We start from the raw sequence: 25,021 nt of genomic DNA, 5'->3' as shown, positions 1-25,021 counted from the left end.
GTCCGCTGTTTCTGGAAAAGCTCATCATCTTTGTCCCCTGCTCTGTCTAGTGCTTTTCATTTAGTTCAGTTGGCTTCAAAAATAGGCAAGCTTATTAAGAGACCATGAGGAGGGAGATGGCATAAAGTGCTTCAGTTTCCTCTTTCTCCTTCTGGGGATGTGTGGGAAAGGGATACACAGATGTGACCATGTAGGGTTTTATGATAAGAGGAAAAGGAGGCTGGGATGATTCCACTTTGCCTTTGCCCATAAATGTGCAGGATTATGTGATGGAAAGACATATACCATATGATATCACTTATATCTAAGTGGAATCTAATCCATCCATAATACATCTTCCAGCTCTCCTTGCACAGGAGCAAAGGTGCCACAAGGACAGTCATTGTAGCATTACTTCTAATAGCAAAAAAATTGGTAACTGTGTTCATCAACAAGGGACTGGTTAAAATAAGTTATGATGTGCTTATACTGTGTCACAGGCATTGATATGGCGTGTGGCATCCAAGATATGTTACCAAGAGTAAAGAGCAACACTAACAGCAGTGAGCATAACATGGAACAGGGAGAGGAGGTGAATGGCAAAAAAATAGGGAGGATGACTTCCTTTTCCCTCCACATCTCTTGTACCTTTTGAATTCTGTACCATGGTATGTTTTATGTGTAAACAAACAAACATGCAAAGTATTATATTTAAGAAGGAGAAAATGATGAAAATGGTGGAGTGATAAAGAGCTCATTCTGGGGACAACGTGTTACATACACATTTCTCTTATTCTTTTAATTGAAGTATAGTTGATTTACAACGTTGTGTTAGTTTCTGATGTACAGCAAAGTGATTCAGTTTTATATATACATATATATATATATATTTATTTATACATATATATATACACACATATATATATATTCTTTTCCATTATGGTTTATTACAGGGCATTAAATATAGTTCCCTGTGCTATACAGTAGGACCTTGTTGTTTATCAATTTTATATATAGTAGTTTGTATCTGCTAATTCCAAACTCCTAATTTATCCCTTCCCCCTCCTCCTTTTCCCGTTGGTAAACATAAGTTTGTTTTCTATGTCTGTGAGTCTGTTTCTATTTCGTAAATAAGTTCATCTGTGTCATATTTTAGATTCCACTTAGATGTAAGTGATATCATATGGTGTTTGTCTTTCTCTTTCTGACTTACTTTACTTAGTATGCTAATCTCTAGGTCCACCCATGTCACTGAAAATGGCATCATTTCATTCTTTTTTATGGCTGAGTAGTATTACATTATGTATACCAACCATACCTTTATCCATTCATCTGTTGATGGATATTTAGGTTGCATCCATGTCTTGGCTATTATAAATAGTGCTGCTATGAACACTGGGGTGCATGTATCTTTTCATATTATAGTTTTGTCCAGATATATGCCCAGGAGTGGGATTGCTGGGTCATGTGGAAACTCTATTTTTAGTTTTTTGGGGAACCTCCATACTGTTTTCCATAGTGGCTGCACTAATGTACATTCCCACCAACAGTGTAGGAGGGTTACCTTTTCTACACACCCTCTCCAGCATTTATTATTTGTAGACTTCTTAATGATGGCCATTCTGACTGGTGTGAGGTGATACCTCATAGTTTTGATTTGCATTTCTCTAATAATTAGTGATGTTGAGCATCTTTCCATGTGCCTGTTGGCCGTCTGAACCTACATATTCTAACTGCTTAGATAGAGGTTGTCAGTGGGCATAATGCAATGGATTACACTGGGTTTTTGCCTCATGGACCCAGATCAAATGTTTTAGTCACGTGGTACTTTTTCCAGTAGATGGTGGGACACTCCCACCACTTGTTGGTTGGTAAACAGAAATTGTAGGAACTCATCCCCATTTGGTTGATTGTAAATAACAAATTGGGAAAAACAAAATGTTTTCCCCTTTGTGACTCAACAATAGCAGAAGTCATTGAGCTCATATCTCCAAATATTTTCTGTGGGTCTGCCTCTGGTTGGGCTCACTCCCAACCTAAATCAGCTCTACTGTTCTATTTCTGTCCTCTTAATAACCTGTTCACAAACCTGCTTAGCACAACCAGAACTGAGAGCTTCCTTTTAGCAAAACTACATTCTCCAGGCAACTGCCAGTTGGGGATGGAAAACATTTCACTTAATTTAGCCTATTCTTTACTTTTGGCAGAGAAGCAAGCTAGTTTGTGGTGGCATCCAAACAATGAGGACATTTGGCCAAGCTCCATTGCGTGGTCAGTTGAAGAATGAACATTTGAGACGCAGGAGACCTACTGTCCTAGAGCTCTTGTTCATATCAGATGTGTGGGTCAAAATGCCGCTGACTGTAAAATACAAATCAGTACTCTCCTGGAGTTTGCTGTGATATTTGTGTGACAGGTGGGAGGAAAATTTGCATGTTTGGTGTTTGGGAGGCTGGGTGAGATGGTGGTGGTGGTCAGAGGTGGGCAGTGTCAGTTAAAACCTTGGGCAGCATGCTTTCCCTCCCCGTTCCTTTTAAAGCCAAATACCTGCCCAGGACATTAATTCCAAATGGATTGTTTTAATGAGTCATGGTGGTGGTCAGAAATGTTCACCATTTCCCTAAGAGTTTCCACATGTGACAATTCTGTTCTTCTGGAAAGTAGAAGTTAGAGACTCAGCTGCAAATATGGCTTAAATAATGGCCTCCTCCAAGTTCCCTCATCCCATTCAAGGCCAAGCAGACATGAGCATCTTCCTGCAGGCTATGGACCCGAAATCCTGACATAATTATAGGGTGCTTGTCTGAAAGGCCCTGAGCTTTTTCTCTTCCCTCATTCACTTGGAGAGTAGTTACTGTGTCTCACTGTTTCTTTTGATGTCCAGGTGCTATGCGGCACTTAGGCAGTTTCTAAGAGTTCTTAAATAGGAAGGAAGAGTCCTTCCTGGTCATTAGACTATGAGCCCCACGAGAGCAGAGGCCTTATCACTCATTCAACACCGTGGCCTCCGTACATAGCACAGTGCTCACAGAAGACATTCCATAAATATCTGGTGATTGATTCCAGCTCATATGACTCTGGGTTTGTATTGATAGTGCTCAAAGGTAAATGATCACAGTGGTAAGGATTAGCTGCGTTTCTTTCTGTACACACACACACACACACACACGTGCGTGCGCACAGACACTGTGATTAACTCAACACAACTGACAATTATGAGTCACTGTATATTATGATGTCAGAGATTTTGGGCCTGTTTCCTTCCGACGTACCCCAAATGCCTGGCATGGTGCCTGACACACAGAGGCACCAGCAGCTATTTGATGAATGTATGTGTGTGATGAAGAAGTATATTGGGGGGAAGAATTTACTCACCGACATATATTGCTGCACACCATCCACAAATTTGGGTCCACCCTCTTGCCTTAAATGGATCAATTTTGAGAGTTTCTCATAAGCCACAAATTCATTGAAGAATGTCTTATAACCTATGAGTTTGGCAACCATAAAGCTGTCTTGCCAGTCCACTCCCATCATGAAGGAAAAGGGCATGAAGATGTAGGAGCATATTACCTACAAAAACCAAAAATGGATACTTTATTAGAGTAGTGATTTGCTTCTGGTTCTTCAGCCTCACCCTCATGACCAGATTGTTCCCGCCCCCTCTGTGTGTCTTTTAGGCACAGAGATCCCTGTGCATTCTCTAGCCTGTCTATATCCATTAGGAGTCAAGGTTGAAATTGGGTCATTTGAAGTAACCTGGATTTTGGGGAATGGGGTCAGGACAGAATGGTTCTGTGTTGGGATAAGGAGGGTGATAGGAGACAGCAAAAGGGGTGTGGGAAGAGTGGGATTCATGATAAGTTTGTACATTGTATAAGAGTGCACTATACATGTTAGGAAAGGCTGTTCACAAACCTATTTTATTTTTAAACAAAGATTGGCAGAAACAAAAAGGAGGAAAAGCATGATAGAATCATACCTCGAAACTCAGTTGTGGGTAGTCAAACATGTTTCCAAACCAGGACAGGGCTGAATTCATAAAAGACAACATGGCTAGGAAGGCAATCAAATTCACAACGATGTTTGCCACCAGGGGAATGGATGAGGATGCCCCCTGTGCTGCGGCTTCTAGGAGATTCTTTGAATCACTTTATCAAAAAATAGCAGTTCCAGAATTACCAAGGGATTATCAGTGGATGGACATCACAGGTGTAGAAATGGCATAATCAGAGCTCATTCAAATGGAGAGACAAACTCTCAGACCCATGTCCTGGCTGAAATACCTGAATTCCGTGAAATCATGATGGGATTTATAATTGTTGAGTGTAGGTGATGGGCATATGAGTGTCTAAATGTTATACTACTCTTTTAATTTGGAGGCGTTTATAATAAAAAATTGGGATAAAAATATTACAGGTTTTAACAATGATATTTAATTAAAAGTAGCTTCCAGAGAATATTTATAAAATATTCACAGTAAAAGAACTAGCAATTCAAGGAAGGCCTGTGTATCCACCACCTCATTTAAGAAATGGAGAGTCACATCAGCTTTGAGCACCCCCTACTTCATCTCATCTTCTTCTAATATCAGAGGTACTTGGCCCATTGGAATTTGCTTATGATTCCCTTTCTTTTCAATTTTCTTTATCCCTACATAATACATTGTGTCAGTTTACATACTTGCTAACTATATAAGTGAAATCCACATATTCCAGATATATTCTTTGGCAACTTGCTTTTTCACTCATGGTTATGACTCTCTCTACATACAAACAAGGGATGAATCTCAGAAACATATTGGTTGATGAATTCTGTTACTTAATGACATACTTCTGAATACCCTAAATCCCTTAGTTTTTTCCACCCTCTTCTCTTTCTTTTGAACAGGGCAAAAAGTAAATGAACCAAAGAGGGCTTTGAAATACCTATATCGGGACTTCCCTGGTGGTCCAATGGTTAAGAATCCGCCTTCCAATGCAGGGGACGTGGGTTCGATCTCTGGTCGGGGAAGTAAGATCTCACATGCCGTGGGACAACTAAGCTTGCGGGCTCTAGAGCCCACGCATCACAACTAGAGAGACTGTGTGCCACAAGTAGAGAGCCTGTGTGCCTCAACTACTGAGCCCACACACTACAACTAGAGAGAAGCCCACCTGCTGTAATGAAGAGCTCTCGCACCGTAACTAAGACTTAATACAGCCAAATAAAGAAAGAAATATTTTAATAAGTAAATTTTAATAAAAAGGAATACCGATATCACACTTATCTTCTCTATTATATAAGAAACTTCCAGAAACAGTGATCCTATGGCTTTCTAACAGTCTTAAATCATGGCCCAATGAACCCTATGCTATATTTAAAATTAAATATCTCTTCACCTAAAACTAATATAATATTGAAAATCAACTATACTTCAATCTAAAAAAGTTAATTAAATGAAATATCTACACTGAACAGTCAAGGAAATGTATTGACATTTAGGTATTGATATTTAGAAAAGATCTCCTTGAGTACTGAAACAAGATATTTTGGGTGAAGTCTACATAGTCATGGGAAATTAAATTCACTTTAATTCACTGTGTTCTCTGATAATCAAATTCTTGCTGTACTTTGGACTGGAGCAAACCTCCCCTCCCACCAACCTCCTGCTTGTATAGGCAATAACTAATAACTAGGTGAACGTGTCCCACTTACCCATTTTCCATTTTCATGGCATTCTTGAGGGTTATTTTAGGTGTTTCTGTCTCAGGCCAGAAAAGTTTAGAAACAGCCAACGCCGCAGGTGCAGACATAACTGAAGCAGTTAACAAGTGAGAGGACGAAACCTGTGATTTCAGGAGAAAGAAGACCAACTTAGGTTTAGCTTTTCTGTTGTGTTCCGAATGAATGGCTCAAATGCCTTACAAGGCAGGCATTGATTACGTGCCAGAAATCAATATTTCTTTGGAGGCTTGGAAGAGCTCAAAGAGCCACACGCTGGGTATCACCTTGAGAGGAGGGAGGAAGTTATACCATTTGACCACATCCTTGGGGAGAAGCACAAAACCACAATCTGAGCATTTCAGAAGAGAATTAATTAATCCTGTGTTGTAGAAATTTTCAAGGAAGATAACTCTACCTTTCTGTTGTTCCTCTGAATGTTCATACAGTCCCTAAAGCTATTTCATTACATCATCAGTTTAGATGGTGGGTATCTGGGGTACAGGCATGGGTACACCCCTCTCCATTTTCCTTTTGCTTTCCTGATGTCCTTTGTGTCCCTACATAATATGTGTTTATCCAGAGTCCCTTTAATCTGTAAGCGATTTGTTTTCCTCTTTGCAGGTCTACTTAAACTCTTCCCTCTTCCCTTCCCACATCCTTATCTTGTTTCTGGATTCTCTTCCCTGTATTTTCAGAATTATAGAATCTGCACCTGCCTCCCCACTCCCATTCCACACAGCACAGTTTTGTAGGTAGAATTCCTACAGCAATCCATCTGGGGAGTCAGTCAAACTGGTATTCCTGAGGTCTCCTTCACCCTTTTTTTCTTCCCTCTTCCTACTGATTCGCTCTGTGAGGCTCAGATGAAGTCCTGGAATGAAACTTGCCTATCTTGTAAGAATTCCTCATCACCTGGACCACACAGCTGCTGTGTTATTCCATTTCTCCACCAGGGGTTGTAAATAAGCCCTGTGCTCAGGGCATGTGCACCAGTTACCATAACGTTCTTCAGCTCCATCCCATAGACCCCCTGCTTTCAAACTGGGCTATACATTGAAACCTGAGGATTGAAAAGAAACACTGATGCCTGTGTCTCGTCCCAAGAGATTCTGTTGAATTACTCTGGGGTAGGGGCCTGGGCATTAGGGCTTTTAAAAGCTCCCGGGTGATTCTAATGTGAAGTAAGTTTTGAGAATCAGTGCTGTAAGCCAGGAGTCAGAAAATGTGTTCTGTAGAGGGTGAATAGTTTTGGCTTTTAGGGCCACAACTACTCAAGTCTGTATCATAAAAGCTGCTTAGATAATGAACAGGATAGCTGGTTTCCAATCAAACTTTAGTTACAAAAAAAAGGAAGTGATCTAAATTTGGCCCATGAGCTGACCACTGAACTAGATGGCCTTTAACTAGTGTCAGTAATAGGTTTTTATTTTTTTTTTACTTATTCAAAATTTCAGCCAAATTAACCTCATAATATGATTTCATTCTGCTATGGGTGGATATAGTTCACATTTAGGTGGCAGAGATATGAGAGTGAAACACCAAAGCTCCTTGGGGTCACTCCATTCAAATGCCAAAGAAACTGTGACCAACTAGACAGCAAAAAGAACACTCTTTTGCCCTCCTTATCTGGCAGCAGTAGTAAAGGAAAAAGCAGAAATAACAATAGCAAAGGAAGAAGAGGTTTCATAAATTAATCCCCAAACATTCTTACCCCAAAAGAAATGTATGCGCCTAAGACACTTCCAGCAATGGTAGAGAACCCAGCGGTCATGACCGCGTGGAGTTCAGACTTGGTGAGGCATGGTAAATATGGTCGGACCAGGAGTGGAGACTCTGTCTGGAAACAAAAAGTGATCAGATTAAACGTTCCCTTATGAGGACATGCTACTTTACTCAAAATTCCATTCTCTACAGCAGTATTTCTAAGAGTGGACTTCAGATCAACTCTATCAGCTTGACTCAGGAACTTGTTTGACATGCAAATTCTCAAATTTACTGAATCAGAAACTCTGGGGCTGGGTCCAGCAGTGGTGTTTTAACAAGGCTTCCTGGTGGTTCCGATGCGTGCTCATGTTTGAGAACCCACACCATCATTGTCTGGGTCTTTTGGACTCCAGGGCAGTGCACATACAGAGTCACGTGTGAAGTTTGCAAGGCCAATTCACATAAGGCTCTCACCTAGCCTAGGATTGGACTGTGATGGCTTAGTACTCTTTTCTAAGGTTGGAGCACCACGCGCCAAGTAACTGCCCAGTGGCCTGGCCTTTTGAACTGTGATTCCCAAACCTCTGTGACTTCCTATCTTCCAGCTTCATCTCAACAGACCCTAAACCTCTTTGCTGATACTACAGGGAAACAAGACACAAGTATGAAAAAATACCAGCAATAACATATATCGGTGCCCACAGGCCCATTCCTAATTGAGAATCAGAGACCCCCCTCTTCCCCTTGCATGGAAAGGAATCAATTAGAGTGTAGTTGTAAAGGCTTGAGTCCCATTAAGGAGGGCAGGTGGCCTGCAGCATGGGCTCTCCATAAATAATAGCTGTACTTTTAGCATATTAAGTATCAAATTGAGCACCACAGAAGCATGTGTGCAATTTTACAATTTTCCCCTCATTATTTCTAATTGTGCTATGAGATTGAGTGTGTTGAGCTTCAATTTATGGACCAAATAGAAACTCAGTACATGAGCCCTCTTACCCTGCAGGTAGGAGTAATCAACTCAAGATGGTGCCCTAATTAGTCCTGAGAGATTTTATGGCTATAATTATAACAATTTCAACTCCTGGGCAAAGAAGTATGGACCCCACTCTAAAGACTTTGCTCCAGGCTAGTAAGTTGGGCTTACCAATCAGAAGGCTCAGCCTGCCTGGAGTAGTTGTATAAGTCTACTGATCTGGAGCCATGTGTTTTTCTGGGTGACTTGATTTTTGCTTTGAGTTCAATTTCTTGGCACAGCCGTGCTAGCAAGTATTCACACTTGGTTTCCTTGATGTGTGATTCCATTCTGCCTGAAGCCATATATCCTGAATGATGAGGATGATTATTACCATTTCCTTCTTATCTACCCCTTAGGAATGCTGCCATTTTGAGGGACAGAACTTGGCAACATACTTCTTTGCTTAAATGGACTTTGGGCAAAAGAGCATCTATCAGGACTTCCCTGGTGGCGCAGTGGATAAGACTCCACACTCCCAATGCAGGGGGCCCAGGTTTGATCCCGGGTCAGGGAACTAGATCCCACATGCGTGCTGCAACTAAGAGTTTGCATGCCACAACTAAGGAGCCCACATGTCACAACTAAGGAGCTGGTGAGCCGCAACTAAGGCGGCCTCCTGCAGCAACTAAGACCCGGTGCAACCAAATAAATAAGTAAATAAATAAATATTTTTTTTAAAAAAGAACATTTATCCATGTGATGGATAAGGAAGGTGAAAATACTTTTGCTCATCAGCATTTTTCTCCAGGCTCAGCAAAGAGACTGCTCAGATAAGTTGAGAATGAGCTTAAGTATTTATATGGCTGCATGGTGTTGGTGGAAAGCCTTTTTGGTCTCTTTCGTTGCCACAAGCATTATACTACAGAGTGTGAGGCTGTCTGTTACATGTTTGCAGCTTCAGGATAAATGGTGAACTCCATTTGAGTGGATGAGCTGCCTAGCCTCTGATGGGTGGGCCAGAAACCTCAACAATTCAGTTAATTCAGAAAGGACTTGTTGAGAATCTATACATGAGAAGCCCTATGCTTTGATAAAATGATTCAATCTTTCTTCCTCTCCATAAATTTTCAAGGACCCAAATTCCACACTAGTGCATTGATACTCTTAGAAGGGCGCTCTCTCTCTCTCTCTCTCTCTTTCTCTCTCCTTGGAATCTGGACATTGTCAATATTGAGGGTTCATTATCTTGACACCCTTCCCCCTACACTAAAAGAAATAACACCGTCATATTTTTTTATTTCTCTTTCTGGAAAGAGTATCCATTTTAGCAAGTGTTTTGTTTTTTGATATTACAACTTACCTGTCCAACAAATATATTGCCAGAAGCAACTACAGATTCAACAGGAGATGTTCCCATAGTCACTAGCATTATCCATCCAACCTAAAAGGCAAAAAAGGATAAAGTCAGTAAAGAGCTATTTGTATACACAGAACTTCAAAGTAGGGATAAAAATCTTTAAACTGGAGGAAAATACTGAGGCCTTCAACAATTGTACTAAACTTGAGTATACCTTATATAGTCCATAGTGCAGGCTGATCAAATCCTATTTGAGTGGTAAGTCTGAGTCATTGTATATACTTTGAACACTATACAGTGTCTATTGAAATGTCTATTTCATACAAGTAAAGTTTTTGAATGTCTATTGTGTACAAGTAATAAGTTGTAATAATTGCTAACAGTCATGGCAGTCTTCACAGCATTCCAGGCACTGTTTTAAGCCATTGTTCTGAGTAATGCATTTAATCCTCACAATAAGCCTTTGAGGGAGGTCCTATAATTAGGCCCATTTTACAGAAGAGGAAACCAAGGCACAGAACAATTTAGCTGTTCTGTCAAAGTTTGCCCAGCTAATAAGTAATGGGTTGTAGTTGAGGTTTGGCCCTTTCTACTTAACTCTCAAACAAACATGGTTGATGGTCCCAATTTGTAGTGGTCCTTCCAACCAGAGACTGTGGTGCCCACCTCAGAATGGGGACTTCCTGTTGCATCCTCTCTCCTTCCTTCCTGCTTCGATGTGGACACAGGAATGCTGAACGTTTAAACTGACAATTAGAAAACTATGCGCCCTGGTGCTCTTGCTGAAACTTTTAATTCTGCTGGTATTCTGGCTCTCTCTCTCTTTTTCTTTTTTAAAATAAATAAATTTTATTTATTTACAGGGATCAAAAGAGGGCTGTGTCTGTGCCCAAGCCCTGTATACACTGCCTTACTCTCATGTGCATTCAAACTAGCTTACAAGTTTCTGAGTTTTGTGATCTAACATAATGTAGGACTGACAGCTGCTGGGGCAGCAGAACTGAGGTTAACTTTTCAGACCTAAAAAAAAAAATTTGTGTGCTTACAAAAATCCCTCAGGAGAAAAGATCAGCTTCCCCTTCTTGCTTTGATTCTCTAGCAACTCCTAGACCAGAAGGGTCCACTTTCGTTACCACCTGAGGATAAGCAGTGACTGTGTAAGCCTTGGGCAGATAGCCAAGATGAAGGGACAATCAGGTCCCCATCTCCTGGAGTCAATTCTGTGGCTAACGGAATAACTGCTTCACGAAGATGCTCAGTGTGTTGCAAGTCACAGCCCTATTAGAAGTCCTGGAGATAAAATTCCCTCTGTGGACCCATGTAGGATTTTTGGGTTTAAATCTAATAACTTGGGGTGGGTGTGGGTCTTGGTACGAAGGGAAAGGTACTTTGGAAAAACCCAGATAAAAGGCATTCAAGAATTTGTCCCTGCGATAATCAGCTCTACACCGGTCACCCACTGCCTTCTAGTCCTGGTACCTTTTTAATGATCCACTGCATCAATCCAAGGTAGTACAACATGGACATCACAGTGCTGAAGAAAACCATGATGGGCAGGACCTGGGGGTGGTGGTGGGGAAGAGTGGTCACAGGTTAGCATTGGCCCCAGCAGTATTAGTAGCTTTCAGATCAGTCTCCTTTCTGCCTCCTTTTCCCCCTCTGAAATGTCATCAAAATACTGGAAGCTCCTCTTGAACTAAACAACGTTTTTAACAGGCAACTTCCCCATCTACAGTCTCTTACTCTAATTTGTTCTTGAGTCTATTTCATAGGAAACTTGACTTAAAAAAAAAATCCTGCTATGATGAGCTTTTCTTACTTTAGTTTCTAAGAGAAGGAATGACGTTTTTGGGGGGAATTTGTAATAATTAGATCAAGAAACTGAAAGCCACTGGCAGATATTCTTCTTGTTCTGATATTAAACAGACATGGGCTTCACTACTTATTAGCAAAGTAACCTGGGTCACGATTAAGTGTGAGCTACCTCAGATCCTTATTCACAGTAGTGACACAGTAGGTGCTTAAACAATGCCTTGTATAAAGCAAGCATTCGTGGATTTAGCTTTTAGAATAATAACTATTTTACCTATAGATTTTTGAATCACTATGCAAAGATTAAACTCTGGAAACTAGTTTACTTCTGTGTTAACAAAGGTGGTCTTTTTCTAGATCCGACTTTTCTGATGCTCTCTGCATGCCTTCAATGCAGCCTGTGTGTCTACAGGGAACAGTTTCTTCCCTGCATAGACCACACAGGGCTATGGTCTGGGTCCCTCCCCACCCCTACTCCATTGTTCCCCTTCCCCTCTGTTCCCAGCTAAATGGCCAGGGACAAGCTGCCACCAGAGACACAGAATGGCCAAGGACAATTTGCACAGGATCTAATTTAGAAAAATCTATTAATAATATATATTAAAAGACTTTTTGTGCCATTATTCAGAGCTCGCTCACTTATGTGATTTTATTGGCTTTAATGGGCAGGCAGAGCCTTCCTGAAAGCTTCAGGGAGTTAAAGGGGCTCATCTCCCCAATGTTCCCACAGGAATCTGCTTTGGCAGAAAGGATGGAGGCTACTGCCCTGGGGGCAGACGGTGGGGGGAGGTCTGAAGACACTGATGCAGTCTGGGCAGCAAGTTCCTCCTTCTCCGTGATATTATTTTTTGTAGTTCTGGATTCAATTCATGACAGGAGCATATTTCTATCTCAATTTGTAAACATTTGACCTTTTAGAGATGGCTTAGTTATCTCAGCACCAAAATATCAAATCAGCAGTTTAAAAAAAGATTCAGCATAGCAGTTGGCCTAACCGATGCCGAGGTAATTTGGAGGTAAATTTGGAGTCCCCGAGTGAGAAGAAAATGGAGAAGCGTAAGAACAATAGCACACCACAAAAAAGAAATCTGAAGGAAAAGCCAAATGCATCTTTCTGACTCATCGACAAGGATTTGCAGGGACTTCCCAGAGGAAGATGAGCTTCCTAGGGCTGGGAGAGGCCTGGAGAATCCATTAGGCCTGAGCATGGGGCCAAGTTGCCAAGTTGCCTTTCACCTGTAAAATAACATCCCTCCTTTGGTTGGGAGGAGGCCCAGCTTGCAGGCCTGCTGAGGAGAAGGCTGTGCTGAAAGACAGAGGGGAAAGGTTAAGCAAGGGGATGGCTCTGGAAGAACAGAGCTTGATGTGAGTGACCAGCTGTCCCTGTTTGTCTGGGATTAAGGAGTTTCTTGACTGCAGGGCTGTCACTGAGCTTGGACTGGGGAGGCATTAGCAGCCATATGTCTATTCATTGCCAGGGACCTAATGTTCTTTTCCCTGAAATCTCAGATACTATTACCCCATATGATCTTTTTAAAAAAAAATTAATTAATTAATTAATTTTTGGCTGCGTTGGGTACTGTTGCTGTGTGCGGGTTTTCTCTAGTTGCAGGGAGAGGGGGCTACTCTTCGTTGCGTGTGTGGGCTTCTCATTGCGGTGGCTTCTCTTGTTGCAGAGCATGGGCTCCAGGTGTGTGGGCTTCAGTAGTTGTGGCGCACAGGGTTAGCTGCTCTGCGGCATGTGGGATCGTCCCGGACAAGGGCTCGAACCCGTGTCCCCTGCATTGGCAGGTGGATTCTTAACCACTGTGCCACCAGGGAATTCCCCCCGATATGTTTTTTTTTTTTTTTTTTTTTTTTAGAGGGATGGCCACTTCCTCTTTTTTTTTTTTTTTTTAATTAATTAATTTAATTTATTTATTTTTGGCCGCACTGGGTCTTCGTTGCCGCATGTGGGCTTTCTCTAGTTGCGGTGAACGGGGTCTACTCTTCATTGCAGTGCGCGGGCTTCTCACTGCGGTGGCTTCTCTTGTTGTGGAGCACGGTCTCTAGGCACGCAGGCTTCAGTAGTTGTGGCTCGTGGGCTCTAGAGTGCAGGCTCAGTAGCTGTGACACCCGGGCTTAGTTGCTCCGCGGCATGTGGGATCTTCCCGGACCAGGGATCGAACCTGTGTCCCCTGCATTGGCAGGCGGATTCTTAACCACTGCGCCACCAGGGAAGCCCCAGGCATACCTTGTTTTATTGTGCTTTGCTTTATTGCGCTTCTTGGAGGTTGTGTTTTTTACAAACTGAAGGATTTTGGTAAACCTTCGTTGAGCAAGTCTGTAGGCGCCATTTTTCCAACAGCGTTTGCTCACTTTGTGTCTCTGGGTCACATTTCGGTAAAATTCTCACAATATTTCAAACTTCTTCATAATTATTATATTTGTTATGATGATCAGTGATCTTTGATGTTACTATTGTAATTGTTTTGGCATTTTTTTAGCAGTAAAGTATTTTTTAATTAAGGTATGTACTTGTTTTAGACATACTGCTATTGCACACTTACTAGACTACAGTAGAGTATAAACATAACTTACATGAACTGGGAAACCAAAAAATTTTTGACTGGCTTCACCGCGGTATTAATTTTATTGCGGTGGTCTGGAACCGAACCGGCAATATCTCTGAGGTATGCCTGTGTTTCAGTATTCCTGACTACCTCTAGATGTTTCCCTTAATGTTACTGTAACAAAATAAAATGTTTTCAGTCCACTGACTTCAGGTAAAGGAGAAAGCCCAGTGATGGGCTGTGTCCCTATGACATGCCTGGCAGGTATATGCCTGGGTTCTGATCAGTTAGGTTCTATCTGAACATCTACAGAGAAGTTACTGAAAAGGGAGTGTCTACATAGAAAAAAAGTGTTTGGCTTTTACCTTAAATGCAAAAAAGTGGTCTTCATATTTCTCACCAAAGACAAATGAGGAGCCGGCATCAGTGTAATCCAGGAACGTCTGAGTTAAAGAAAGGAAAAGAGCAGATCATTACAAGCACTAAAGAGGTAGTTACCATCCACAGAACCTACGGCTCTGCAGAGGGTGGGGACTCAGAAAACTTGTGGGATAGACTTGGAGAGTTAATTTTGTCACCTCCCCCCCCTCCAGTGGATGGCCTGGAAGTATATCTTAGAACTATAACTGCATACAGTTATAGTTTCCTGGCGTTTCTGACATTCACTCTGACTCTAGGGTGCTAAAGAATAAGCTGGATGTGGTAACTTGCTCCAGAAGCCACAGATGGTACATGGGAGGTACTGGTTACCACTAGATGCAGAGAAGCCTGTTTCTCTGTTGGGGGAAACATCTTAGAAGAGTGACACCCCTCAGGCAGGATGAAGGGGTCAAATGGGATTGAGGAGTGATGTAGTGGATGGTATGGGTAAGAGACAACCAGAATATTAATAAACTACACGGATTAACATAAAGTTATTTGTCTAATTCGTGCTATGGAATTAAAATATGGGTCAACTAATGCAGACAAATAAAGTTATTTCTGACATGTCTTGAGGGTTATATTCAAATGTTAAAAGCACTATAAAAGCAAGGCATTCTTTTGAACCAAATTTACCTGAACTTGTTTCCCTAGCCAATCAAAAGCCATAAATCCAGGTTCTGTCCTTAGTATCAAAAGTCCAAGAAGAAACTGTAACCCAATACCCCAAAAGACAGGCCTCCAGTAAACCTATACAGAAATAGGAAGAGATATAGGTTATTAGAAAATGAATGCTGAACTCAGCATAAATGCCCAGAGGATCACTATTTCCTTGGAGGCTTCTCAGATGTGGCCTGTGATCCACCTTCTTTCGGAGGCCAAAGCAGTTGTGAGCAGAGAATCCCTCCATAGAATCATACCTAAAAATCTCAGGGTTGTGCTCCCTCTGTATAAACCTGAGATTAAGCCTTCAGTCCCAGCAGCGTATGTAACCATTTTGTCAAGATAAAATCACTTAGACACAAAGAGTAGTCTTAGAAGGGCCATTAAAAGAGGAAGAATCTGACCTTCCCGGTCATGCTGTAAATGTTAGATACATATAATTATTTCCCCATTTGGAGAATGGAAAGGCCGAACATGACTTCTCTGTGTGTCCAAGGTTTGTTGATTTGACAATTTGTAAGTGAATTAAGTGAAATTCCACCCTGTTGAGGGGCTCTCATTTCACAGTAAAAGGAACCAATTAACTCTAATGCAGACCCAGGGAGTGCAGTGGTAATGGACAATCAAGTGCTTACATTTTTGGAGTAGAGATGAGTGGCCTGCAAAGAACTATGGGATTGAAGGCACAGAAAACAGCAGAGATGGTCACCCGCACAGGGCAAAGAATTTGGATTGTATCAGGTGGCTTTGGTTTTGATTAATGCTCTTTTCTTGGATCAGCCTTTCAGCCAGTAAAGTCTTCCAGAGTTTGCCATTATGAAGCATATGTGAAAGTTTTGATATCTCAGAATTCTTGCCCATTTATTGGGTTACAGGCTGACAGAACAAGGGTGAGAATTGAATTCTATGTGAACAAAACTGCTTAAGTACAAATTTTTGCAGTAAAATAGCCTCAGTGGCAAACACAGATTTGATAACTGCAGAATCCAATGGTAGAATATTAGATTATTTGTTGGTCTGGGGAAATCTGAATAAAAATGGATGAGTTTTCTTTGTATGTGTGTTTGATGCGGGGGAAGGGGGTACATGAGTAGAAATCAGACTTGACAGGAGAGAGTATCTCACTGGTTGAGCAACTGGAAAATTACTGAGAATGAAAAATGAGAGAGCAACAGTACTATTAACATTCAGGAAAAGGGCACCTTAGCCACTGAAATATCATAGCAAGGTAAGAAAAATATTGAATAACAGTTCAACTCTCTCATACTCATTATTTTGAGCAATTTACACATAAGGGAAAAAAAGAGGGAAAAAGACCAAGAAATGATCGATTTCATGCTTACTTTGGTTGGGTGCTTGGAAAATAGAAATGTCAGGGTAATGTACATTATGAGTCCACCGAAGGACACCAGCTGCTGTTGGCCCAATTTGGCGGTGTCAAAGACCAGCCAGAAAATAACTCCCAGGATCAGGCAGCCCCAAATCGCCCTAAGAGAACAAAGAAGGAGTCTTTGGCATCATTTGCTGTGCTAACTTTAAAATCTTAAACAGGCTTCAACTAACAAACAAAAAATATTGAGTAACACACCCTGGCACCAGGAAATTATGCTTCTAGAAATTGCAAGAGACTCTTTTTGGGTGTAGCTATAAAGGCACATAGTCAAAAAATGAAGCAATGTGTCCACAACACTTGGGCCCTTTGGATATATAAAGGGATCAGAGAGGAGAAACGATGCTTGCAGAGGAAGTCCGGTGATTTCTTTGCGAGAGCTGCTGGGCGTCTTCATTTTGGGAGATGGGGGAAGTGTTACCTTCATCCCTTCAAGGGAGAGCTTGAAATGTGTCCTCTGCATTGGAGACCTCACCCAACCCTCAGAGAGCTAAGTCAGGCTTTAGCCTGGGTTCTGACTCCTTGGGGAATCTAGTGGGCATACGATAGCACTGAATCAGTGGATGGCAGAGCCAGGGAGGGTTGCTCTGTTGGGATTGTACAGCCCTGGTTTATTAGGCAAAGAATGTGTGAACTTTCCTGGTAGATTCCATGTGGGCCACACTGGGGAGAATGGGTTCTGGGTCCTACCCTGTAGGGCCACCTGGAGAGAGAGGAGGTCCCACAGAGAGAGAGGCTGAAAGAAAAGCCCTGAATGGTCACTTGCAGGACAGGGCGTCCTATAAGAGAGAGTTGGCTTTACTAATTCACAGACCTTTCCTCCCCAAAGAGTCCAGATTCGTGCCCAGAGCAGAAAGCCACCTGTCTAAGTCAGAACCGTCCCAACTTTTGGACAACATTTTATCATTTAGTGGCACTTGAAATTAAGACAGTTTGTAGGGACATTTGAGCACATCTTGCCTTATCTAGGCCTTGATATCCTGCTTGTAAAATGAAGGCATTTTTTAACAGATTATTCCCTAGGTTGTTTCTAGCTTCAATATCCCATAAATGAGGAAGCAATTTCAGAACAAATCTATGGAACAGTGTTGGAAAAGACTAACATCACTCTCAACCTCAGTAAGAGAACTAAGTGCATTTACCACTTCAGCCAGAACCAGTGGCTGTCCAGAAGCCTTTGGCCAGGAGAGAGGAACTGAGCGATTTGAGAGTCATATTTGGCCATGAAGTGATCCCAGATCACAAAGAAGATGACAACCACCGTGATCACGAAAAGAGGAAGGGCTCTGTGAAAGTTCAGCACACAGGCCGCAATCACCAGAGCCAGGTAACCTGTTGGAAGCAATGCAGACAGTGAACATCATCAAATCAGCTGGAGACCAGCCTCCAGCATTTATCTGGCTCAGCCAAGGGCAGGTTCAATCAGGAAACCATTGAACGCAGGGGTGCTCTTGATATAGGTATAGGTGCCTCTGATTATAAGGACTATATTTTGGGTTTTTAAAAAAAATTTAAAGTCTCACCAAGAATGCTAGGAGGACAGGGTGCTAGGTCTTTTTTCTCAAAGAACCTTCTGAATTCTTGAATCTTGTTGCCTGATCATTGGGACTCTTGCTTAGTACTACTTTTTCTGATACTCAGACTTAGCAGGTGAGCTTCCATCAGAGAAAGGCCAGGCACTAAAGCAACTACTGGCAAAAAGATATTGAGTCTTCTAGTTTGTAGCCCAGATTTGCCTAAGCTTGAGTAGGAAAATCTCTGAGTGTCACAACAACAATCCCTAAGTGCCACAGCATCTCTAAAGGAAAGAGGTAGGGCGATGACCAAGGTGATGGCTTTTGAAGATGATATTCTAGGGTAAGAACAACACGGTTTTCCATTAAAGGTCAGCAAACAAGTCTTTGCTTAAACAAGTTAAGTTTGGCCTACCACTTGTTTTTGTAGGTGGCAAGGACAGTTGTATTTGTATACTTGTATTTTAATTCTACAAATAAAGTCGCCCTGGCACGCAGCCACACCATCTGCTTACTTTGTACTACAATGGCATAGCTGTGTGGTTTTGAGTATGGTCTGCAAAATTCTCTCTGAGCCGGTACAAAGAAAGCTTTCAATCTGGCTTACTCTCTGTTCTAGCTGTGTGAGCACCGGGAAACTACGGACCTCCGGTGGGGCAGCAGTCTTGCATAAATGTCTGTGGGCTTGGGTGGGAGGGTTCACATTTTATAGACAGGAATGTTCTTTGAAATGGGCCCTGGAGCCCTTTGTTTGGAGGGAGTCAAAACAGGACACCTGCTCATCTGTGAAGACAGTCTAGTCCTGCTTTCAGGTAAGAGGAGTGGGCTACATGACCCTAGGCTCCTTCCTGTGTTGTGTTCATATAAAGCATTGATTGATTACTTATATCACCCCTTCAATTAGGTTTCTGCCTTGTGATTATCACCATGTTTTCCAGTTACCTGAATTTGCAATATCCAACCCTCAAATCCATACCACAATAACAAAGTGAGAGTAGGTGACCTAAAAAATTAGCTGCTGGCTGCATAAACAGGACAGGGAAGCTATCTACATGGGCTTCTCAAGTTGAGACCCACCACTCAGGGGCATCCTGGTTAAATTCTCTCCTCTCTGGATGATTCAGGGAAGTCAAGGGGAAGGGAAAGACTTATTTGTTTTCTGCAGAAAACAAATATTTGAGGGATCCTGAAAAAGAGACATTGGTATTCCATCCCCTTTTGTTACTTACCTGCTATTAAAATGCCCCAGGTCATGGACTTAAGGATTGTTTGGTGTTCCCTACAAAAATCATAAACTGTATCATACTTCCTTTCCAGGCACCTGTAACAACACAAAAGCAAGAAGGCAGACAGAGGTAAACACCACATACACGACATAACCTGGCATGCTAAAGCTAGATAAGGCTTTGTAAATCAAGCAGGCAAACACATTCATGAAGTTTGTGTCCTACAAAATAGAAATAAGAAACTCATTTCATTTTAGACTAAAATCAGCCATGGCTTGCTAACCTTTGCTGAATGGATGTGCCAAAGCCCTGAGGAATTACAGAGATGCAGAAAACATGCTCCTGGAAATAAAGCAGGGGACAGGATAACTAACCAAAAGCTGAGAATAAACCATAGGACGAGAGTGTTTCTCACTGTGCTAGGAGGGCCTCCATTAGCTTGTAAGCTCTCATGTAAATGTTGACTTAAAAAAAAAAATTCCAACGGGGACTTCCTTGGTGGCGCAGTGGTTAAGAATCCGCCTGCCAATGCAGTGGACACGGGTTCGAGCCCTAGTCCGGGAAGATCCCACATGCTTCGGAGCACCTAAGTCCATGCGCCACAACTACTGAGCCTGCCCTCTAGAGCCCGCGAGCCACAAGTACTGAGCCTGCCTGCCAGAACTACTGAAGCCCTCACTCCTAGAGCCCATGCTCCGCAACAAAAGAAGCCACCGCAACGAAGAGTAGCCCCTGCGTGCTGCAACTAGAGAAAGCCCACGCACAGCATTGGAGACCCAACGCAGCCCCCCCCAAAAAATCCAATGAACTCTCATCCCTTCTGGTTCTCCCTTCTGGTTCCCAAAGTGTGAGCAAGCTGGAGATTCCCTGTCCTCAGTCACCACCCTGTTTAGCAGGAGGCTGACAGACTTCACAGGATGCTTACATGTAAAGTAGAATTTCGCAGATTTGAGGGCCATTAACCAATGGGTTGTCATATAGCTTTTTCAGAACGTTCTGGAATTGTTGGTGTCTTTGTTTCTGTCCAGAGCTTTGTTACAGGGCAGTGTGTGGTGTGTGAGCCACGTGTACATCTGATCACTTCTTCTGGGGAGGACGTTGTCCACCAGTGAGGGAGTCTGGAGAGGCCACAGGCCTGTACCCATAGCAACTGTCCTTCCTTCTCCTGGGTGCTCCCGGTTGCCCCCCCCTCCCAGGCCCTCCACTTGCTCTGAAACCTGGCTTCCCTGCACATGTCTCTTTGCTCAATGTGCCTTCATTCTCCCACTTGAGGCCAAATGGAAGGAATTTACTCACACATTTAATCATGACCACTTCCAGGCCACTGGACAGGATTTCTAAAACAACCCCTTCTCCTATATAGAAGATTCTCAATCCCCAGGATCTCAAAGGACTCAGCCCCCCGCTGGGAGCTCCCGTCCCCTTGGTGAACACCTCCAGTTCCCTTCCCTCCAGCAGTCATGCCCCTGTGTCCAAATCTCAGCCCCCTTCACGTTTCAGGGCACAGCTCAAGCCCTTTGCTTCCACAGAGCCTTCTTGCATTTCGTCAAAGAGAGGCATTCCCCTGCGACTTATTCCTACTGTCTCCTTTGATTGTATTTTGTTATGAAGCCTTAACTGACTGTAACTTCGTGGAGAATAGATGTCTGTGAGCCCAACACCAGCACTGTGGACATTAAGAGTGATTGGCAGGACTTTGTCGAATTCTTAACTAAATGAAGTGGTAGTGCCTTCCTGGAACAATAGTTTATAGCTGTGAGTTGGGACCCATTAGTGGGTTGCGAAGTCAGTCACACTGTGCATGATGATCATCCTTAAACAAAAGCATAGGACATCTCAGAGTGTATCGTACATAGTGACGACAGGCATTATTTCATGAAAATTTTGTCTTATGTATGTGTGTGAATATGCGTACTGAGAATTAGAAACACTGTTCTAGAACATACTGAGGGAATATAAGTATAGTAAAGACTTAAATTTTTCATGGTCTAATTTAGGAAAGGCTGCTGATGCATTATCCTCAGCTGTGGATATAGTGTTATAAAGTAGCAGCGTTGGAGGGCAGCATGTAATAGGGCATGTCCATCTACTTTAAGTTGAATTTATCAGATTTTTTAATTGCAAGGAATGTGTATAGTGCAATTTGACACTTCATAAAAGGAAGTATTGTAGCTAGAAATAGTCTCTTTGGCCATTTGGTTATCTAGAGGCTGAACAACTCCCAATCTCCTGGTGGTTGTTTTCCATCCATTAACACGGATGAAACCTGAGTACTTCTGACCACCCAGGAGAAGCTCTCAGCCCCCAGGATCAGAGATTCATAAAGTAAAACAAAGGATGAAACTAAGTTCAGGTTTCCAAGGTGGCAAATATTCTTGATGATGTATATGTGACAAGAGTTTTTGATCCTAATGCTGGCTGAGTCTATCTTCTGATACATAAAAATAAAGTCCCTCAGAGACTTAGGAATTTACACCAAATTTAAATAGGAATTTAGAAAATTTACAAATACTTTCATGTTATGATAGAGTACCAGACAATCTTGGACTGGGAATCAGAAGCTGAAATTTAAATTAGCTTTGTTCCACTAACCTTGGCTAAATCACTTCTCTGAGCTTCATTTTTCTGATCGAAAAAATAAAAATAATAATTTGTCTCTCCTGCTAATGGGAGATAAGGACTTGCAACATTATGATATGACAAGGTAAGAGCAAATTTGTTGGGATTTAAAGTGAATTGGATTTTGAGAAATCAATTGCTTATTGATTGAACATTGTGAAGATGAATTAACTACTTTAGTATAGACTGGAGCAATTAGTTGGCAATTCTCAGCTTTAATTAGAAGATTGTCCTGGATATTGGGTTCCCAGGACATTAGCAGTTTGAATTTACCACGTTGATTATTCTAGAGCTCCATTACTTTTTCTGAAAATGGTGTTGGGTGGGTAGTAGGGAGGGGAGATTGGTGGTGACCATCTCTGATAAATCATAATTAATGTTAAAAATTAGATGAGAATTTGAAAAGTGTCAAAACCACTGTGTTGAGGAGGTAAGTGTGGTAATTTCTATGGTTTAAACCTGTACCCTTTTTGATGCGTCTCTTGGTCATCCTCATCTTCATCATTTCTTGGAGAATCCTGCTCAATGGTCACTTGCTCTTCACCCTCAAAATCAAACATTGGAACAGAGATGGAATGATGAGAATCCTGAGCACAATGGACTCTGATCTCTTTTGCTCAGAATTTTGGCTAGGAAATTTTTCCAAAAGGTCCTTTTAAATTATTTTGCAAGATGATGGCTCCAATTATCTATGCACAGACATTTTCCCCCTTGTCACAAAAAATCCAGGTTCATACATTTCTCCTTTTACTTCAGAAGGAGCCATTGGTATTTTCTCCATTTCTTCAGGGAGAGGGCTAATATCTCTGCTTTTAGTTCCTGTCTCTACATTCAACTCCTGCTCTGTTTTCAGGCAAGTGCTAAATGAAGTTAATACCAGAGGCTGCACAAATCTTCCTTAATACTCTGCCAGCCCCACTTTCCAAAGGACTGAGACTAAGGCTGGTTTTATTTTCCTGGCAGCCCAAGGCTTGGTCTGCAGATATGAACAGTAGCTCAGCATCTTCAAGAGCTGTTAAACTACCCTTGGGAACTAGGGTTCTTCTATCAGTTGGGTTAAAGGGAAATATTTCCCTTACTCAGCTAGCACTTGCTCTAACTGACTGAGTGAAGTATATACCTGGGCTATCTTTTATGGACAATCTTTCTAGGTACTGTTTAGCTTTGAAATATCCATGACCCATCCTATTCTTGTGATGGTGGAGAGGATTTCCTGCGTCTCATCATTTTGCAATAATGCCTCAAACTGGTCCAGCTATTGTAAGCAAAGGCAAGGGAAGGCTGGGAGGAAGCTGGTAGATGTGGAGCAGTTTTGAACATGCCCTAAGAGGTATAATGCCAAATCTCAGCTCTAGCCTTTTGTCAGATCCCATGAGACCTTCAATTCTCTTTACTTTAACCGCCCCTCCAACCCCCCACCCCCCCGCCAAGAAAAGAAATTAGTTATTAGCATGTCTCTGAGCTGAAGGGATCCTCAAAGATCATATAGTCCTTTGATACCAAACTCTCATTGTACTCCTGACTTAGACTGCCTTCCTGTTGTGGGCTGGGCCTCAGGTACAAGGAAGGTGATGGGATGATTGTAATAGAGACCAGCTGAGTCCAAGCTGTAGCTGCAAAGGTCAGGAGTACAGAGAAGCCTTTCTCATTTTTTCCCACCTAACACCAAGCTTGGCCAATAGTCAAAGTTTGGTAAGTTTTTGATTTAAATGATCATAATTATTATTTTCTTAGAGTGAAATTGTCCCAAATTACCTACTATATGGAATGTCTAGCATTCCTATTGTTTTCTTTTTTGGTTTTTAACCCTTTCTCATCTTTAAAACAAAACAAAACAACAACAAGACCTTCTTGACCCTACAACCATGGGACATCTACCCTCCCTCCTTCCCTTCACAGCCAAACCACTTGAAAGAATTGCCCTTACTTTTGGTGACATTCCTTCACATCCTGCTCACTTTTCAAGCCACTGTGACCAGATGTCTACTGAGATGGCTTCTGCTAAGGTCACCTGCCAAGGTAACCTAAGGACCATTGTTGCCAAATCTAGTGGCTACTCCTCAGTCTTCATATTTATGTTTACAATAATACCTAATTTTTTGTTTTTGACTTTTTTTGGTGAAACAATTAAAAAAAAAGACTTTTAAGAGCAGTTTTATTTAGGTTCATAGCAAAATTGAGAGGAAAGTACAGAGATTTCCCATACTTTTCCGCCCGCCCCCAACCCCATGCAGCCTTCCCCATTATTGACTTCCCCACCAGAGTGGTAGGTTTGTTACAAATGATGAACCGACAAAGTCTGTAGTTTACATTAGGGCTCACTCTTGGTGTCCTATATTCTGTGGGTTTGGACAAGTATTTAATAACATGCATCAACTGTCATAGTATCATACAGGATGTTTTCACTGCCCTAAAACTCCTCTGTGCCTATTCACCCCTCCCTCCCATCTTGGCAGCCAGTGATCTTTTTACTGTCTCCACAGTTTGCCTTTTCCAGAACATCATCTGGGACCATACAGTATGCAGCCTTTTCAGATTGCTTCTGTGACTTAGTAATACACATGTAATGCTCCCCCATGTCTTTTCATGTCTTGATAGCTCATTTGTTTTCAGTGCTGAATAATATTTCATTGCCTGGATGGACCACAGTTTATTTATCCATTCACCTACTGAAGGACATCTTGGTTGCTTCCAGGTTTTGGCAATTTTGAATCAAGCTGCTATAAGCACCCGTGTGCAGGTTTTTGTGTGAAAAGAAGTATTGTTTTCTCTTGTTTTGGTTGAAGACTACTTAGTGATATGAACACTTTTTACAATATATTAAATGACCCAATAATATGAAAGCATGATCCTAATATATGTGACATGTGCCTATTGATGTATATGTACTTGTATTAAAGTGAGCTATATTCTAATATGTTAGGCACTGATTTGTTTGTTTTTTTGCTGGAACTACAGGTCATTAGGTCATTTTTTGTCTTCCAAATTTTGCTGCAATAATATTTCAAATTTTCTACTTCAAATAAGTTATTCTTTCATCATGAGCAAACTTCCCCCAGAATATGCACCCAAAATTACTTTTGTAAGGGTGATCTAGATGGGCGATTCGCTCCCTTTTTAG

At 41.8% G+C, this 25,021-nt stretch overlaps 1 protein-coding gene across 1 annotated transcript in view; it reads right to left on the bottom strand.

The window, feature by feature from the left end:
- Window positions 1-25,021, bottom strand: part of SLC28A3 (solute carrier family 28 member 3) — a 56,610-nt gene that overhangs the window by 4,301 nt on the left and 27,288 nt on the right. The window contains exons 3-14 of the mRNA XM_007467449.1: window positions 22,366-22,445; window positions 19,285-19,376; window positions 17,684-17,873; window positions 16,495-16,639; window positions 15,125-15,238; window positions 14,434-14,511; window positions 11,184-11,264; window positions 9,708-9,788; window positions 7,397-7,522; window positions 5,677-5,807; window positions 3,962-4,130; window positions 3,355-3,552 (exon numbers count right to left, since the gene is read on the bottom strand). Of these exons, the coding sequence (XP_007467511.1) occupies window positions 3,355-3,552; window positions 3,962-4,130; window positions 5,677-5,807; window positions 7,397-7,522; window positions 9,708-9,788; window positions 11,184-11,264; window positions 14,434-14,511; window positions 15,125-15,238; window positions 16,495-16,639; window positions 17,684-17,873; window positions 19,285-19,376; window positions 22,366-22,445 (1,485 nt within the window). The remainder of the gene's footprint in view (window positions 1-3,354; window positions 3,553-3,961; window positions 4,131-5,676; window positions 5,808-7,396; window positions 7,523-9,707; window positions 9,789-11,183; window positions 11,265-14,433; window positions 14,512-15,124; window positions 15,239-16,494; window positions 16,640-17,683; window positions 17,874-19,284; window positions 19,377-22,365; window positions 22,446-25,021) is intronic.

The sequence above is a fragment of the Lipotes vexillifer genome, unplaced genomic scaffold (assembly GCF_000442215.2).
Source record: "Lipotes vexillifer unplaced genomic scaffold, Lipotes_vexillifer_v1.1 scaffold917, whole genome shotgun sequence".
In the NCBI taxonomy this organism is placed as follows: Eukaryota; Metazoa; Chordata; class Mammalia; order Artiodactyla; family Lipotidae; genus Lipotes; species Lipotes vexillifer.
Note: the sequence above shows the minus strand (reverse complement) of the source record. Positions and strands in the feature narration are given on the sequence as shown.